General features: G+C 39.8%; 1 protein-coding gene across 2 annotated transcripts in view; it reads right to left on the bottom strand.

Annotated features, from left to right (window-relative positions):
* Positions 1 to 20,314, bottom strand: part of Tmem65 (transmembrane protein 65) — a 41,579-nt gene that overhangs the window by 9,098 nt on the left and 12,167 nt on the right. The window contains exons 2-4 of one of the 2 annotated variants that reach the window (XM_029469720.2): positions 15,352 to 15,432; positions 5,607 to 5,651; positions 2,519 to 2,586 (exon numbers count right to left, since the gene is read on the bottom strand). In XM_029469720.2, coding sequence (XP_029325580.1) covers positions 2,519 to 2,586; positions 5,607 to 5,651; positions 15,352 to 15,432 — 194 coding nt within the window. The remainder of the gene's footprint in view (positions 1 to 2,518; positions 2,587 to 5,606; positions 5,652 to 15,351; positions 15,433 to 20,314) is intronic. The other variant, XM_021183609.3, reaches the window with a different exon arrangement.

The following is a 20,314-nucleotide window of genomic DNA, read 5'->3' as shown; positions in this document are numbered from 1 at the left end:
GCTCACAACCATATGTAGTTGGGTCCAGTGGCCTCTTCTAGCATGTCAGCCAGCATGCTCACATACATCAAGTAAATAAATAAATCTTAGGGGAAAAAAAAGAGAAGAAACAAGAAGTGTGTGCATGCTTTACTGCTTGGGGAACAACTCCCTAAATTTATTTATAATAAAATATTATCTTTATTTTGCTCTGTGTTCCGAAAACTTTTATTTTAATAGATGAGATAAGAATTAGAAATAAATCTCACCAGTTATTAAAGTTAAAACTATCACCATAACTACTCTTACCTTACAATTAACCTATTCGTAAAAAATTCTATCCTAATTGAATTGTAAAACAAATCAATTCCCAAAATGGCTAAAATATAAATTACAAAAAACAATCCAGTAATATACAATTATAATAAGGCTGAACATTACTAGCAGCCAATAATAAAGGTCTATTATAGCTGATATAGAGAAATTTGACTACAAAGCCAAGAAGGCACATCTAAGAGAAGGAGGAGGGTTAGTTTATAACATGACAGGGCAGAAGACTCCATAACTCGTCCTGTCTGAAACACTCACATCTGCTCCACAATGAGAAAAATCATCTGTGCTTTAAGACGTGGTAAAGAGCAAAGACAAAACAAAAGGAAAAGACACATCAGAAGCCGGCATTCTCTTCAGAGACTCTTCCATTGTGTTACTCATCTGTGTTCATCTCTAGAGTCTAAGAAAACACCTCATTGGAACTTGTCACCCTCTCGAAAATAGCCTTCCATTACAGAGACTGAATCTTTGTCAAAACCAGTATTACTCTTCATCGGGTGCTGAAGTCAGTGATTTAAGATACTTATTTCAGCAAAGGCTGGGGATGTGTCCTTGAAGATGGATTTTATGTAAACAGGTTATTGGTAACCTGGAGTCAAGAATCTCAGGTCTGGAAAAACACTCTCCTCTGATATAAAAGGAATGAGGCACAGCCACGAGGAACACAAATAACAAACAACATTGAACTGAAGTCTCTGGTCTGTTTTGCTGGGTTTGGTCTAGTCCTATGAATAGCTCCATCTGCACACAGACACTCATCATCAGCTTTTTATAAGATACTGCACAGGGTCTGATTAGAGATCTAACAAGTTATTAACTCCCATTCTCCTGTCTCTCTTCAAACTACTGCTACATACTCCCCTTTATTCAATATGGAGCTTTTATTATAAGTAGATATGCTCTGCACTAACAACAGTAATTTAGACAACTCAATGTTAGTAGCCTGAGAAAAGCAGTGCAGCTCTAAATAATTAAGTACTCATCTGACATTCGTATATACATTGAACCATTTTCTTCTCATATGTATACTAGGGAAATAATCCTAAAAATGACCATTCTAGAATTATATCTTATACCCACTCAATTAACCTGTGTCAGCCTTTGTAAGTCTGGTCTTGCCACAGCATGACACCAAGAAACCCTGCAGAGGTGCTTATGACACCAAGCTGTGCACAGCCAGAGTCATTGTGACTGCTGACTACAGCTGACATGCTGCTGTGACCCCTATACCTCTCTTAAACCAAATGGACAGTTGGACTGCTGGAAACCGGGCCCTCATTAATTTGGATGCAAGGCTAGACCCTATAGCAACTACATCATCTCTAATGAACTGATTTTACATTTTAAACAATGCCTGTAGCCTATAAAACAATTATGTAAGTTACTTTTTAAAGTTTCTATTTTACAACTAAATCTATTTATCTTCATTGATAGTACAGGTGAATTCTAAAACACCAAACACTCTTCCATCTCCCCTCCCTTCCCGCCACCACCCACCCTTCTCTCTCCCACCATCTTTCTGGGTAGTTTCCTCAATAATAGTTCATAGAAAATTGTTCAAGTTAGACTCTGTGAAGCTCACAATAAATTCTCAGCGTCCTAATTCAGAAAAGCATTGTTTTGCAAATGCATCTCAGTAAAGCTCTCCTTGGGACTTCAGACTGGTACACAGAAAGAAATAAGTAATGTATACTTTCTTCTCTTCCGAGGATTTAGGTAGCCTTCAGTCTATTTACTGCTAATATCCAAAATAGTTGAATCCATAAAGCATTCTAGAAGTACAGCTAGAGGGAACTTTTTATAATACTACACAACACAACGAAGGTGGAAGATGTTGCAACGTGAATCTTAACACATTTCAGGATTAAGTGCTGAGACTCAAGCCTTGACTACATCCCAAACATCTAAGGTAGTCTAGAATGAGAAAATTCAACAAGGAACTAACCAAATACCCTCTATATGTGATAACAAATACTAACACAACTGAGAACCCCAGATTTGCTACACACAAATGTTAGAAGAGAATTGTATAAACCATAAACATTTGTCTATATGCCTTGCCAAAAGTTTTATGATTAATATACATGATGCTTTAAAATTGAGCTTGCTCACTGTTAATTAACTTGACAGGTATAATATATAAGTTATTAGGAAAATGTAGAGCACACTAATTTCTTTACTCAAAATACAATTGGTGAGGACTTACTGCAACAATCATAATTGCGTTATCCAAAAAGCCAAACCCTACGAAAGGTATCGCATTGTGGAAGAATACTGAAAAACATCAAAACACAGAAAAATATATTTTAACTTCTTGGTAACTTTAGAATGAACAAAACAAGCCATGTGATTAAAGAGCTAAAACAACCATAGATCCTGTTGCTGCTGTGAGTTTACTTGACAGGAGTTATGCTGGCAAACAAAACACAAATATGTAACACAAAAAACCAATTTTTCGGCCCTTATGTTTTCTCACGGGCAATGCAAGTACATATAGTTCATGGGAGAGTAAGTCTGTAAACACGGGACGCCCCCACTTAACCTGACACATGCTAGTCTATTTCTCTCTTGTGCCTGAGGACTATCACAAAACTACTAACCTCTGTATTTGTAATAATAATTTTTAAAAATGCCTACATTCAAATTCCAGGGAAGTTATTTAACCATTTTTACTCCCTCGTCAACTCAAAGAATTTTTAAGAAAAGACAACTTCACCTGACATCTATGTGCAGTCCTTATCATCTCAGACTGAAACTGTAAGAATCAGTATTTGCTCTGTATCAAATGTGGCTTAAAGGCCTCTTCCTGCCAAAGACACTTCTCATGTCATCTATCGGTACACAACTTAAAACCTGGATATTCAACGTCAAAGTAGCAAAAACATATTTTATTTTATTTTGTAATTCCACCTCATTTTCTGAAATTTACACCTTTAGCAAACTATATAGCGCCTAGGGCACAGCAGATGCTCCAAAATAATTACTTACAGCAAGCAAGGACTACTAACCTGAAAAAGCAGCTAATTTCATATTTAGACAACTGGAGGAGGCTGTGAAACAGCAAGCTGGGAACAGGAAGAGACTATTCTAACTAACCTTTACAACTGCAGCGGCGTAGACAATGGCAGATCAACTGGCGACTGTTTTCAATAAGCATCAAGAATCTGAGCTTTACCCTCTATTTAAAAATAGTTCTCCCTTAAGCCAGTTGGTTATATTTGCTAGTGTCTTCAGATTCGATGTAATTAAAGTATAATCCAGAAGTTATGAAAACATGATACTGCTGTGGTGAGCTCTACCATCGGAAATGCTACGAGGCAGGGATTTAAAAAAATAGACACTTCTACCCACAACTACTCTCAAAGAAATGTCACATCCAGCAAAATGATATACACCACCATGTATAGATTATTACATTGATAGTACACGTTAGACAAATCCAGTCATTTCAGTGCCACTTGTCACAGTAACAAAGTTCATGACGAAGAGCAGAATATTCCACTGTGATTATCACTGCGAAAGCTATCAAGATGGTAAAAGCCAACCATTGCATTCGTGGCATGGGATTCACTCAAGACCCAGACTTCTAACGTCTCTGGTTTTTCTCCTGCGTCCACTGGATGCCTCTTGAACATCCTGACTTTTTATAGTAAACAACTTCCAAAACACCCACCACACACACACACACACACACACACACACACACACACAATCCTAACTTCATACTACAATATACATTTACTAGGCAAAGGAGTACACTGGAAATTTTACAGTCAACCACTAAGTGTATATAGAGACAACCTTCTCTGTGGTCTCTGAAACACAAATATGGCAGAATAACGAGGAAATCAACTGAGATCACTTACTATGCAAATAACACGATGGCATCTCAATAAGATGTTAATGGCATTAAATTAAGATGACATTGATTGTTTCCTGGGAAATGCCTGGTCAGTATCACTAAGGCATGCTGCCATATTAATCAGCTTGAACTATAGAATAGGTCTTTTATCTTTATATTTAAATAAATCTGTCAAATAAATAAATAACTACTTTTAATTCAAAGGAGAAAAATTAAGTTTCTCAAAAAACAAAAAGTATGCACTGGGTACCCCACTGGGAACTCGAGCACTGGTTGCATCAGAGAACAGTTAGCCCAAATCTAAAATTAAGTTCCCCAGTCACCCAACTAAATCCAACACATCCTTTTGCCAAGGAAGTAAAATATAATATATATTTTTTCTGAAAATTAAGAAAACTTCTAACATAAATTTACTTTTATTACTAGATGATAAGAATATTTAAAAAATATTAGTTATCCCATAACACAGAACACTCGGTTTCCACACTGCAAAGGAGTTGGACATAGAAACCTATCCACATAAGCAGTTCATTTCAATATCGCCTACAAAAACGATATAGTACTGCATGTACTGTAAACACAGAGCTAGGAATCTAGGCTGGGAGAATCGGGAAAGACTACCTGGGAAGAGAGATCTTAAAGATCTTACACTGTCCTGGTGTTTGAGGAAAGTTACTGATTCCTAACATAAATTCTATTCTACCTAAGAGAGAGGGTAAAAAGAACTATCATTAGTTTCTTCCTAGTCGTTTGAATTTGCCTTCCACTGAATAATGATCTCCTGCTAACTCACTGTTTCTTCCATTCCCTTTGGCAAACACTATTCTATAGCTAAGCAGCTGTTAGCAGATGACATTTAATATTTAATTACCTACTTAATTACCACCTACTCAAATTCACCGCCACACTTTTAAATGATTCTCTTCCACTGTCTTCTAATAAGACCCTAAACTGTTTTACACCACTCCCATGTTAACCTGCAGTATTCACTCTTATCAGAGAAGAACAGTACAGCTCAGTAATGAGGTTCCTCCACCTCAAACGCACTGCACTTACTTCCGTACTGCTGCCCAGAAGCACTGGTTGCATCAGAGAACAGTTAGCCCAAATCTAAAATTAAGTTCCCCAGTCACCCAACTAAATCCAACACATCCTTTTGCCAAGGAAGTAAAATATAATATATATTTTTTCTGAAAATTAAGAAAACTTCTAACATAAATTTACTTTTGTTACTAGATGATAAGAATATTTAAAAAATATTAGTTATCCCATAATACTGTGATATATGAAAGTCTCTTACATGAAAAATAGGATAACCTTTATTTATTTATCAGGAGGCTTTAATTTACTGACTGTTGTGCTCCTATAAGAAATTGTTCCTTCAGGTCCAAAAGAGAGGTGCATATCAATTTAACAATTAGAGAACCATTACCATATCTCAGCTGTCCTGGAGTGGGTGGTAGAGCTTCCAATTTTTCTAAAGGAAGAAAGGATACAGAGCAAGAGTTAGTTACAATTTTATAAAACAGACTTACAAAATGGAAAGATGGATTGATGTTAGTAGATTTAGATTATTCATTTTAAAGAATACTGGTATGGAGTAAATAACAAGACTAGGAACTGAACAGCTTCGGCCACATTCATGTCGGTCATGGTGTCGTTATGCAAGGAGCCCATTTGCATCCATTTCAGTAAAAACACTTTCTAGAAAATAAGGAAACTCTGGATGACTTAACAAGTATACAAACTAACACTGAGAGCAGAAAACACGACCACCCAAATATGCTTATACTTGTTTGTCTGTTTAGTTAGAGACAGAGTCTTGTTATACAGTCCAGGTTGGCCTTGAGTCCACAATCTTCCTGCTGCCAAAATACCTGTGCCACCACAACCACTTGGAAATTACATTTTAAAGGCAATGCCATTACAATAATGGTTTTACTGGCTTGTATCATGTCTTCCAATTAATTCCATTTTTAAATTTTCAGTGCTACACAACTAGAATAAGTAGTCTACACACCAGAACAAACAAACAAACAAACCTAAAAAGACATAGTGTTTTATCTAAGATAGCAAATAATAATAATATGCTATTCATAATGTGTGGCAGACAGCTCATCTTTAATCAGGAAGCTGAAAGATAACAGGTAATACATGACAAGGTTCTTCCAACGATTAACAGACGTGCCATGTCTGTCATGTAGAAACTTAGAACTATCCCAAAATGTAACTAGAACATCTTCACCCTCTGTGAAAGTTAAAAGGGTTAATAGCTCCATCTTAGTAGATGACTGGGTAACTCAGAGAAGAGCCTGTACAGATTTGCCCCTAGCAGGCACCTATACAGAAAGCTTGGCTCTCTGTGCAGCTGGGGTCAGGGGAAGTGGCTAGATCTGGATCGCTGGGGCTCTGACTTCATCAGTGGAGTCATCCTTACAGAGCAGTAGGACTGTGGCAGTATTCAGTGGTGGAAAGGAGGCATGGGTCCTAACTGGAAGACATACTTGGAAAGGTTCCAGTCTGTTTCCCAGACACAAGGCTGCTCCTTGTCCTTCTGCCATGATGGTCTACCTCATCACCACGTGGGGGGGTATGGGGGGGACGGGGGGGGAACAGGACAGACAATGGGGCCAACCCACTAAAGACTGACCCACATGATACAGGGAGCCAAGAGGACTCTTCCCCTTAAAGACTGTTTTTTGGTCTTTCTGGCTTGTGTGTGTGTGTGTGTGTGTGTGTGTGTGTGTGTGTTTTAACTTCTTGTATTTAGTCACAGCAATGAATAGCTGTGGTTTATATATTTGAGAACAGAATAATACTAAAAACAAAGCCTAGGGCTGGTGAGATGGCTCAGCAGTTAAGAGCACTGACTGCCTTTCTGGGGGTCAGGAGTTCAAATCCCAGCAACCACATGGTGGCTCACAACCATCCATAATGAGAAGCAAACAAACAACAACAACAACAAAAACATTTTAAAAAAAAACCTATGGGCTGGAAGGGGCGCAGGGGGAGTGAGTTGGGCCTGGAGTGAGAGGGCCAGAGAAAGAGGGAGAAAGGGAGGGGGAAAAAAGGAAAAGAAAAAGAAAAAGAAAAACAAAGCCTAACAAATAAAAGTCAATATAAAGTTGCAGGCTGGAGATGTAGCTCAGAACTGGGGTGCTTGTGTATCAGGTACAGCGTTGTTGGTTCAATCCTTCAAACCAAAGGGAGGGAGAAAAATGGAAAATTACAGGCCAGGTTCCTTCATGGACACAGTTAATTTGTAGTAATACAAATAGTAAAATAATTTAATATTAAGAAACTAATTTCTGAAAATGTAATTAATAAAGGGGGCTGGAGAGATGGCTCAGTGATTCAGAGCACTGGCTGCTGCTATCCAGATGGGTTCAGTTCTCAGCTCCTGTAACTCCAGTCCCCTGGGTTCTGACAACCTCTGACTGGGCAGGAACTGCATAGACACAGCTCATAGGCATGCAATAAGCAAAACACCCATGCATATAAAACAAAAGTTGGTTTTAAAATGTAACAAAAGATGAAGAATCCCAGTTTTCTACATGACCAAAACAAACCACAAAACCAGGAGAGCTGGTAAAATACTGTAGCCACCTAAGGAATAGCTCATTTTCATTCCTTGATGACTGAGATACTGTACCAAAATAAAATCCCCACTGTGAAGCTGAGTTCCTGTTTATCTAGGAAAGATGAAATTGAGAGCATCCACCATACAAACCACAAGTGAGCCAGAAAAGAACGTTTTCCCTCCTCCAACCCAGGTGCTTTTGAATTTGTTACATAAACATGTAAACTTTAAACTCCATTCATGTAAAAATAATGGCAAGTTAGATAAGAAAAAAAAATTTTTAATTATGAAAAATATAGAAATTTTTAAAAAATAATAATTAAAAATTTGATGTCAAATAGATTTAAAAAACAAACAAACAAACTTGAGAAGAAACCCAGGCCACACAGGAAGTTCAAGCCCGAGGCTCCATTGTCGGAGCACAGGGCGTTCAGGCCTCCAATCTATCTGTTGCTCAGCCATACAGAGGTCTCTAGGCATTGGGTCAATCACTAACTGTCAGACAGACAGACAGCACTGTGCCAATCTGCCCGAGAAAGCAGAGAATCATCCAAGGTGTACCCACACTCTGCTTGCCTCTAAGGTTCCAGGACCCCTTGGTTATGTTCTAAGAAGTTTAAGCCGAATCCTTAGCCAACTGTTTCGTTGTTTCCCTTCTGTGTCTAACGAGGCATCTGGTGGAGAGGAAATGACTAACTGGAGGCCGATTCTAATGAACTGAACTCCAGCTAATTAGCTTTTCATTGTTGCTATACTGGAGAATATCCAAGGGGCTTTCTCATTGGCAGAGCTCTTCCAGGAGTGTAGTGGCTCCGCCTTTAATCCCTGCAGTGCACAATGAGCACAGGACGTGAACCTGAGTTCAAGGCCAGCCAGGGCTACATAGTAAGACCGACCCTGTATCAAATAACAAACAAGTAAAACTGGGCGTGCTGGCACTCTGGAGGTAGAGGCAAGTGGATCTCTTTGAGTTCAGGACCATCCATGGCTACGAAGAGAGACCTTGTCTCAAAAAAACAAAAATAAGATCCAAAAGATACATACCATACTGAAGACAGTAATCCTAGATCTGAGCTTGCACTCCTGAAGACATTCTATGACCTAACCACTGTAAAGCAAGTATTTCCACTTTAGAGCTCACGTTTGCTTCAATCCTAGGCTACTCCTGACAGATTTTACCCATAACTCACAGATCACATGTGACTTACATTAAAATATTATAAAAACTCAGGTTACGGAAGAAAATCAAGTGACACTGTACTCTAGAGGCACAGAAAGGCAGGCTGTGTGTGTGACAGTTCAGGTAAGAGGCTCTGTGAAGCCTGAGATGACAGGAATACAGACGATCAGCTCTGCTGCCGTACCAGATAGAAAGTCCGGCTATCACTCACAGGGGACACTGAAGAACAGACGGGAGAAACAAAATCCTAATGTCAATCATTACTATTTTGTGTGGAGAAGAAAAAATCACTAACAGCTTTTAGAACAACAAACAACAGGGCTGAACTTTAAAAACATTCTCCCAACTTTCACTGCGTTAGCAGTGGGTAAGGTACTTTCCTAGGATAAAGCAAAGAAAGAACCAAGCCTTCTCTTAAGAGTCTCCCTGAGAACACAAGTCCCTGGGGGTCAGTGCTCGACAGGGGAGGAGAGGGATTAACACAGAGGAAAAGATGACAGATTTGGGGGCACTGTTTTCTCTCAAGGAGGCAAAGACAACCTCCCTAACACACACACACACACACACACACACACACACGCATGGTGTGTCATGCCATGCAGACATCAGTATCTTTGACCTGTGATCACTCAATACATGTAGAATATTTTCCCTGATTGGCAATATCTCCCTTCCTCACTTTGATATAATAACACTTAGCTGTTTTATAGAACTAAAATATGTACATGTGGCTTCTGTTACTAATAAATGTCAGATAAACTAGAAAAGATCAACCTGAGTGAGGTGACCCAATCACAAAGGAACACACATGGTATGCACTCACTGATAAGTGGATTATTAGCCCAGATGCTCTGAATAACCAAGATACAATTCACAGACCACATGAAACTCAAGAAGAAGGAAAACCAAAGTGTGGATACTTCGATCCTTCTTAGAAGGGGGAACAAAATACCCATGGAAGGAGTTACAGAGACAAAGTGTGGAGCAGAGACTGGAGGAAGGACCATCCAGAGACTGCCCCACCCGGGGATCCATCCCATAAACAACCACCAAACCCAGACACTTTTGTGCTGCCAACAAGTACTTGCTGACAGGAGCCTGTTATAGCTTTCACCTGAGAGGCTCTGCCAATGCCTGACAAATACAGAGGTGGATGCTCGAAGCCTACCATTGGATGGAGCACAGGGTCCCCAATGAAGGAGCTAGAGAAAGAACCCAAGGAGCTCAAGGGGTTTGCAGCCCCCTAGAAGGAACAACAATATAAACCAACCAGTACACCCAGAGCTCCCAGGGACTAAACCACCAACTAAAGAAAAGACATGGTGGGACTCATGGCTCCAGCTGCATATGTAGCAGAGGATGGCCTAGTCAGTCATCAATGGGAGGAGAGGCCCTTGATCCTGTGAAGGCTCTATGCCCCAGTGTAGGGGAGTGCCAGGGCCAGGAAGCGGGAGTGGGTGGGTTGGTGAATAGAGGAAGCAGGGAGGGGATAGGGGATTTTCGGAAGGGAAACTAGAAAAGGGGATAACATTTGAAATGTAAATAAAGTATCTAATAAAAAAAAGGTCAGATAAATTTGTACTCACATCAAAATAATTAGTAAAATAAACTACACAAAAACAAATATAGTGAGTATATTATCCAAAAATGTTATCTAGAGAAGATGAAACAGTATTTGTTTAAATCCCATCTGCCTTAGCCAAAGTGACTTTACAACAAAAATTCATTAATTTTTGAAACTGAGCTTTTCTGTCTATTAACGTAAACAAATGTATAGCAGATTAATTTTTATTGGAAACTTTAATTAGTTGTTTTTTCATACTTAGGATTCCATACCTAAATGTCTTGTGTTCCTCAGAAAAGTTATTAAGTGGTGTTTCCTGTGGTGCTCTTGAACCCAAAATAAAAGCAAGACGTGTATTTAAAGACTGCTTGAAAGCTATAAAATGTCTCCCAGGAAAAGTATGTCTAACAAGCCCCACCAGGCTGCTTTCCTGCCCCGTTTCTTCAGATGGAGGTCACGCCTTGCTGCCCAGGCTACACTGGACCCAGTGGCGCTCTGGCCTCAGCCATTCAAGGGCTGCAGCTACCGGGGTGCCAAGAACGCACCTGGCATTTCAGGTCAAACTCTATGAAAATAATTTCATGTTTTGAGATATAGATAAAATACAAGTAAGAAAGAAACTTTAAAATTTTCAAGCTCCAACTGTCTCTTTTAAATAACAAGACTCTAACAACAACAACAAAAAAAAAGGATAAACCTGAGTTTACTGTAGGATTTGATCTTTATATCTCTTCTTTACCATATTTTCCTTTAAAGATAATTGTATCAATATTAATAAAATTTATAGAATAATTTTTAGAGTAAGCTACACTTGTTGGTGTATTTCTTTTCTAATTCTTCTACAAGATATATTTTAAATGGAATTGAGAGACTGTAATAGGAGAAGTGTAAGTGAGACAACTATAATTTCCATATTTTAGTTTCCATTGTCCAATTACAAAATGTGTTTACAGCAATTGCCCCTGGATAGCAGAGCTGCAGCCCGTGGCATACATTAGCCTATTCTACATGATTCCATAGACAGTATGATTTGTTGTTTCAATGTTAAACACTCATTAAACTTACCCAAAACCTTTTTTTTACTTGTTGCTTTTCTTTTTTTTTAAACAATTATTAGATGTTTTCTTCATTTACATTTCAAATGCTATCCCCAAAGTCCCCTATACATTCCCCCCACCCTGCTCCCCAGCCCACCCACTCCCGCTTCCTGGCCCTGGCAGTCCCCTGGTACTGGGGCATAGAGTCTTCACAAGACCAAGGGCCTCTCCTCCCAGTGATGGCCGACTGGGCCTTTATGATGGTGATCTTTATCATTTCTTGAAATGGTAGAGGTTTTGCAAACCCAAGCAGCTTACATTCAATGACTTTACTGTGCTCTCATCGCACGGTAATTCATGGTTTACTTCAGCCTATTGCCATAAATGTAAACAATATCAAGAGAGATATTTTTAAATCATTTAAGTAAGTGTGAATAGCCAAAGAGCATCTCTCTGAGATGACAGGTGACAACCTAGAGCCTGCACCTGACCTTCTGGACACCTGCCCACTGCAGATCCATGCAGCATCTGTCCAGGGAACAGAGCCAACAGCACAAACCAGTCTCATCTACTAAGGAACTCGTGAAAGAGAGCAAAGACAAAACTGATGTTTTTAAACAAGAACCAGAGAACTACGATCCCAGGCATAATGGATACCTGTTTTGTTTTGTTTTTTTAAATAGGAACAAAACCATCAAACGGGTATGATGAAATTCACAGTAATGCCTTAAAGACTACAAAATACAAACCATGCTGCATGCAAAATAACCTAGCTAGCTATATTAGACAACAAAAGCTATGCACCAAAATAGAGATTTAGAGCACAATTTATAACATAATCATGGCTCGGTAACATATTTGCAAGAAACAAAAAATGAACACTCTTTAGAAAAAGCAAAGAACTTAACTGATTTAGTAGAGTTTAGTTAATATGTCCTTTTAAATAAATGCTTTGGGTTAAGCCCTTGAAAGTACTTGAATATGGTCCTGTAGTTTTATTTAGTAATTAAAAGTGCTTACTGTAAGATTACGACAGATTGATAGACATATATCTTGTGTGTGTGTGTGTGTGTGTGTGTGTGTGTGTGTAGTGATTATATAGTATATAATCAAAGATAATCCTGCTCAGCGTTCTAGCAGAGCTGCACCATCCCCTTGGCCTTCTGGAGAACATGATGGGCTCTATAAGGCTGGACTGCACCCAACCAGGTATCTAGAGGAACCACTGGGCCAGTGACACCACAGCTAAAAGCAGGAGCTGACCAGTGGTGTTGACAAGACAGCTACCATGCTCAACTAGATATGAACTTACTAATCTATTGAACTCTGACTTAAGTAATAATTACTATAGTACGGTACAATAACCTATGTCTCATTTCACAGTATCTTTCTGTCTTTTAAGATCAACAAACAAAACATTAGAGTATGGTTGCTGTTACATATGTAGCTGTGTACATGCAACAATTACAGAGGCTCCTTAACACAGGCTTCCCTGCCTTTATGCCTATGGATAACAGGAAATGATTACATGTGCTTTGTCTTTTAAAAGGCTAATCATCAAAACAACAGTGTAACTTTAAGTACAGTCAGATCTTGCTACTTTTACTTATTGTGGGTATTAGCATCTTCTTTGAAAAAGAATCATATAGTCAGTTATAATATTACAGATGAAAAACTTAAACTGAGCTAGAAAAACATCTACCTAGTATAATATATCATAAATAGTACATCTGTCTGTGAATGTGGTTACATAAGGACATTCATTTTAAGATAAAATTGCCTAACATCAAGGAAAGAACAGATTTCTCCGTGGGTTGCCTCCCTTTTCTCTTCCTATCATTCCTCAAAGAAGAAGTCTTCACAGAAGACTAGATGTGAGGGTCCGAAAGCACAGCATTCTCAGTGGGATGCTGCCTCCCTCTAGAAGCAAATGCACAGCTGCTTTGCATACGATAAAAAATATGAACTGCTCCTAGCAGCAGGGATTCTAAACTTCTTGGCGATACAGAGTCCATCACAACTAAGAACTATTCAGTCTAAATGTAAGGAGTATGGCCATCAGGAAATTCTCTGCTTTGAAGATACGAAGATGTAGGCACAGAGACAGTGATTCAATCATGATGTGCCTAGACTCTAGGTTCAAATTCTCTTTGATTTAGTAAACCTCCAACAGAAAATAAAGAACAATCAAAAATACCAACATTCACATATATAGCACTATCAAGACAATGGTCATGTGTTAATATTTGAAACAGGAAAAAAAACCTCAATTCAATAAACTACCAATTATCTTTTTTAAGTTGTTTTCCCTCTCTCCTAGAATATAATTTTCAAACAACAGTCATTATAAAGAAAGAAATCTGATACATCTCACCTCCATTCATGATGAAAGGGAAATAAAACTCCTTATGGCTCATCACGATCACCAGATAAAACACTACGTGAGTGGGGTTGGAGCATGCACACATCAGATTTCTGCTGGTTTCAGAACTACGTGGCCTCCGGTTTGGGGCCAATCTCTGTCTCTAACCCTGAACAAAGACATTGTCCTGAAATTGCTCTGAACTAAAATTCCACAGGGCCTGATGCAAATGCCTGCTCTGACAAGGAATAGATGCCAAATCCTGAACACATTTTCTTGATGCACATATGAGAGATTTCAATCTCTGCATTCCCAAAGACTCAACTGTGTTATCTGTCTTTGTTATATACTGGTAGCTTTTGGAAGGACACTACCTGAATGTCGCAAAGAGGAGTAGTAACTAGGGGCATAACTAAAGACTGAGTTTCTAACACTGTACCAAATAATCCATACTGTTGCTCAGTTACCGTCTGGGTTGTGTCCTATCAGCTATGGAGCAAATAGCATTTCTCTGTTTATGTTGGAACAATCTCCAGAACAGTTCACAACCAAAACTCCTCTTCGAACGATGCTACCATTATGTGTGTGCTTACCTGCTGCCTTCTTTTCACACTGGCATTAGAATTAGCAAGGTACAATATAGGATTTTCCAGACAAGGAACTAACATGTGAGCGCAGAGATGTGCACACACTTGTGCCTCTACATTTCTCTGAAGTTCTGACAACTCGGCTTTTGTCCTTGACCCCATAAATACTGTCTGAGTGGTACTTAATTCTTATCATTACAAAATTTCTTCAACCCATAAAGCCATAAAATAATTCACTTTCATATGCTGTACTGCATTCTTGAGCAATGTTAAATGTTAACTAGCTAATGTTAAATCTTAAATAGACTACGAATTGAAATAATGATAGAGAACATTGATTTTTAACTATTTTTCTCTGTGTGGATTTCATACATAAACACACGAACAAGTCTGCCACTACTAGTATATGCGACTGTACAGCTACCAAATCTAACAAAATATAGCAAAATCGCCTTTCACTTCTGGCCTTAGCATAAACTTAGAACTTATATAAATTTTCAGACTGCTCAAGAGTACGTGTCTATATGTGAGGAGCAGTCAGGTACAGTCTCCCGATGTAGCCCAGGGTGGCTGTGAGCTACGGTCTATCTCAGCCTCCTTAGGAGCAGTAAAGCATGCCCTGCTCCCCGGCTTATACTTTCTCCTGGTCACAATGTAATCCTTCAGTTAGTTAAGCATGCACTTATTACTCAGGCATATCCACAGGCCAGGATTAGGTAATGGAAACAGTCTGCTAACAATCTAAAATATTAATGCAAAAAATGTTTTTAAGCATTCTATTTCAAACAAACAAGAAGACCTGTCAAACAGATGCTTTGCAGCTTGCAACAAACATCTGCCAGACAACACTGCAAGCTTGTACTGTACCAAAACTATCAGGGGTCTCTGCTGCTGACACCTCCTCTGCGCGCTTCGCAATGACCACCTCAGGTTTGGGAAATCTGCACGCTAAAAATAGTCCAAAATCAGAACGCAGTCAAGCAACGAAGTCATTACAGCGTGTGCAAATATAAAATACATAAGAGTTTTTTACAGTGTTACATACTAGCACATAGGCAGACCTTCCTATGCACAGCAATGTAACACTGGCAATGAGATATTAAATGGTACAGTCATAATAGCCATTCGGGCAAGAGTAGCTCCGAGATACAACGTTTGCCAAGTAGGTGGCCCTGGCTTGTGTTAGATCCCCAGCACTGAAGAATAATAACAATAACAACAACAATAATAACAACAACAATAACTGGTAGGAAAATTTTAAATGATTCTGTGACATTGAAGATGTATCCTTTCCACCCCCTACAGCCCAGGGGCAGTGGTGCCCTAGCACTAAGGAAGCAGAGACAAAAAAATCAAGAGTTAAGGCCAATCTGAACCACAGAGTAAATCCCAGGGCACCCTGAGCAAAGTGAAACCCTTTCTTAAATATAAAAAGCAAATGTGAGGATGGGACAGGTGCCCCTGTGTGGAAGCCAGAGGGCAGCTCCTATCATATGACACTATAACCAGGCATGATTGAATCTTTATCAAAAGGCCATCACCTTGGTCTCAGGCCTCTGGCTATGATAATAGAAAGCAAACCAATGCAACCATGCTTCCTCCTCTTCTTCCTCCTCCTCCCCCTCCTCCTCCTCACTATATAGTTGGTTTGGGATTAGAGGCATTCGCTCTCACACTCAGTTCACACTTTCCATTTCTCTGATGCACCACTTTCATTTTCCCCATCACTTCCTCATTCATTTGCTGCTTGCTTGCTTGCTTGCTTGCTTGCTTGCTTGCTTGCTTGCTTGCTTGCTTGCTTGCTTGCTTGCTGAGCTAGGATTGTGCGGTGTTGCCCAGAGGGGCTTAAACTCCAGAGTTTAAGTAACCATCTTGCTTCAATCTCCAATAGTTATGACTACAGTCATGTGCAACCACATCTTCAGCTCCCTGTCAGTTATCCACTCTGGAAAACGTTCCATGGGTTTATCACTATAGGACAACACGAAAAACACAATTGCATGCACTTCTGTCTGATAATGAACTGAATAATGGATACAGTGGCCAAATACAAATGCACTGTGATGAGGTTGGTCACGATCAGCACGCACATCTGGGTTTACAGAGTGGTCTGTGAACTGAAGCACACAACAAAATTTGCAGAAAAGTCTGTAAGTTGTACAATTAATACTTTGTACAATTAATCAAAGTTAATAAACAAATAAAGTTGGAGTCCCAGTGTTGGAGACTTATGCCATTTAACTAAAGCATAATCATTTAAACCCATGTACCTGAGAACCACTAAAGCAGAAACAGCCTATTATGCAAATGAAAAATAGATTATTCAATGTCATGCATAAACTCTACGTATGCAAATTAATAAATTATTTTTCTTAGAAGCTAAATGTTTTCTTTTTTTTTTTTTTTTTTTTTTTTGGTTTTTCGAGACAGGGTTTCTCTTTATAGCTCTGGCTGTCCTGGAACTCACTTTGTAGACCAGGCTGGCCTCGAACTCAGAAATCCGCCTGCCTCTGCCTCCCAAGTGCTGGGATTAAAGGCGTGCGCCACCACGCCCGGCTAAATGTTTTCTTTTTAAATTATTCAATTTTACTATCATTCAATGATCAGCCTAGGACTTACTAAACTACAAAGAAGGAAGTTCATCTGGTGAACCTTGCATTTAAAAATATAGGCAGTTTGACCATAGATTTGACTTATGACTAGAAAACAAAACCTTAGAAAAGAACTTATAGAAAATCACCCCTGATACCAAAGAGTTATATGAATGGAGTCAGCAGAGAGCAGAAATACACAATGTGCTTTTCCAACAGGAAGAACTGCGCTCCTAAGAGAGGACAGGATTCCACCGAAGAAAGGCTTTGGGCTTAGCCTTAAAGCACTGTGGATTTTAAGCAGGTAGGAGGAGAAGGGGGGAGCCATTTCTTCTCACAAAACACAGTCCAAAAGCCATGAGGAGACTAGGTTAGGTAGATGTTATGCAAAAGACTGTTATGTTGTATGCTATACAACAGGGTTTCACAGCTGGAGCAGGGTAAGGAGAAATACATGGGGGGTCGGGGGGGGGGGGTCAGTCCAAAACAAGGCATTGAAGTCCACTCTGGATGAGAAAGGCTTCCTTCCATGTGGTAGAGTGGAAGGCACTGTGGTTCTGGGTGTCAGTGCCCAAACTAAAGTGAAAGAACATTCACACAGGAAGGCATCTGGTGGTCGTACACTGGTGACAAACAGAATCAGTGACTAGAAAATGACTAGATTATGAACAGTAGGAATCAGGTACCTATCCACCAGAGGATAGAGCTACAGATAAATGCAGAAAGTAAGAAAATTAAAATGTACCATGTAGTACTAGGTTAATTACAAATTCTTTACAATATACAGACACACACAGACACACAGACACACACACACACACACCTCTCTTTGTTCACTAACTGTTCACTTTGAGAATAATACCACAAAGTGTGAAGGTTATGTAACTAACAGATCTGAGGAAGCCCCACAAACGTTACAAGTAAACATATTGAGTTACTCATCTAAGTCTTTTCACTCTACAAAAGTAGTGGATAACTGCTGAAGCCTTAAAAGCGTCTTGAAAGGAAGGAGCAGTAATGAACTCATGGGATGATATGGCCATATAGGACAATGTTCTTTAATTTAAAAGCCTTTAAAGTGTCCATACATGTATACAATGTATCTTATTCACAGCCACCCCTCCCTCCCTGTCCCTCGGCTCGTCCTGTCCTCAGTTTACAACTGGCTGGGTCCAACAGTGCCGCCCATGTGCCTGTGAGTGTGGAAGGCGTGAGCAGACTCCCAGCACCCCACCCCAAAACTGATGCTCCCTTCCTCAGCAGTCAGAAACGACTAATAAAGCCTCAGCTAGAGGGGACACCTTGGGAGTCTTCCCTCCTTCCATGCTGGAAGTTTTAACCGGCTTGATCTTGTGAAGTCATCTGTGCAACTGCTATGATGTCATGTCCAGAGGACAGCATTTCACAGCCCTGCTCCCTCCTATGTCTGGGATATCCTTTGCACTCCCTCTTCAGCACTGTTCCCTGGACCTTGAGGACACCTGCTGACCACTCGTTCACTTACTCTCAGCACTTTGAACAGTTAGTTACCTATATCTGCATTAACCACTACCTGATACAATAAGACGCCTCTTCAACTAAGACTAGAAGCAGCACATATAAACATAAATATTAGAAAGAAGTTGGACAACATGGCCACTTAGCAAAACAGTATCAATAGGTTCTTCCCTTGGGCCTTGAGTTTTCACAGTGTTTTCAGTACCAGCACTGTCTTCAGTCCTGTGGAGCAGGCCTCAGATCCAATCAAGGAGTGGATTGTTCCACACACTGTCTTGCCTTTATTGTACCATCATGCCTGGCAGTCAGTATTGCAGCATGCAGGATCTAGTACTGGTAAGATGGCTAATGTCTGTTCTCTTCCAGAAGCCTGCACAGCACCTTCTAGCTCTGGGAAAGCTAGCCAGTAAGGAGACAGTTTCTCGGTCAGTTCAAGATTGATTTCATCAAGTCCTACAACCAGTGTGGTGTCTTCAGCAACAACCTAGCTGTGGTGGGTAACATAACACAAACAGTGGCAATAGCCTATATCATATGGATGGCCCTGGGGTCTCTCTGATTGTACAGAACACTGCTCACCCTGTTCACTGTTCACACTGTTGGCTGGAGGGGTACCTTTGCTCAAATGCCTTTTTTTTTCTTTTAATTCTACTTTTAATTAGCTTTCAAACTAGTAGGTTTCATAAAATTTCTTCATACATCCTTAGTTTTGGTTAGCCTTTCTCCAATTCCTCCGTTCCTCCAGAAAAAGTGTTCCTGTTTGTAGGAAATGCACACCAAAGTACTCTCATTGTAATGAACAATACTGCAGCAACATTACCCAATATACTTCTTGCCTGTGTATCTTTGTCTCACAGACTGCTTCCCAAGGAACTGTAACCTGTAACTGAGATAATAGGACTTTATCCCAAAAACTCATTTTTTAATGAGTCAAAGGGGAAAAAATGTTTATTGAACAATACTTAGAAGTCTGTAAATATGAGATTGTACCAAAAAATTCTAAGTAATCAAAAATATGTGCAGAAAGCACACGAGGAGACCAGCATTTTAAAAAGCAAATGAAAAAGATCTGTGCCTGGAGGCATGCGCTGAGGAAATACTTCATTGGAGAGTGTGTGCTAGACAATAATATAATATAAAAGAAAATGAATAAAAAGCAATCCAGCCATGCATCATTGAATAGGGATGCATCTGAGAAAAATGCTGTCAGGAGATTTTAGTTGTGCAAACATCAGAATGTGCTTCAACAGTGATGCTGTCAGCAGGGCACTGTCCTATCTCAGAACCACCATGGTATACACAGTTTATCACTGTAATGGTGTGAGTGTGACCTGACTGGCCTGTAGAGGTGCACTGTGCCCACAGTAGACAGAACCTTTACAAGACTCTGAGTGGTGCCTTGGTCATTGGGGATATGCCCTAGAAAGGAATTATGGAAACCTATGAGACCCAGGGTCTGTCAGCCTCTCACGCACATCCTCCCTCCCCTGCCCCTGACTTTCTGATTAGAGACTTCTCCTCTTGTACCTCTTCTGGTCTACCACTGACTTTCACACACCTGCTATGCTGCTGTCCATCTGCACCATGAAGGGAATGTAGCCAAGAGGCAGGGGCAGAGCTTGAACAGCTAGGCTGTTTAGACTCTGCCCAAACTCTGACCTTAGTAAGTTTTATCTTTTAGTAACATTGCCTGTCTCAGGCATCCACTACAGCAGGACATGGTATCTATCCAATACATGGAT

This window comes from Mus caroli, unplaced genomic scaffold, assembly GCF_978045245.1.
Source record: "Mus caroli unplaced genomic scaffold, Mus_caroli_1 scaffold_16, whole genome shotgun sequence".
Classification (NCBI taxonomy): Eukaryota; Metazoa; Chordata; class Mammalia; order Rodentia; family Muridae; genus Mus; species Mus caroli.
Note: the sequence above shows the minus strand (reverse complement) of the source record. Positions and strands in the feature narration are given on the sequence as shown.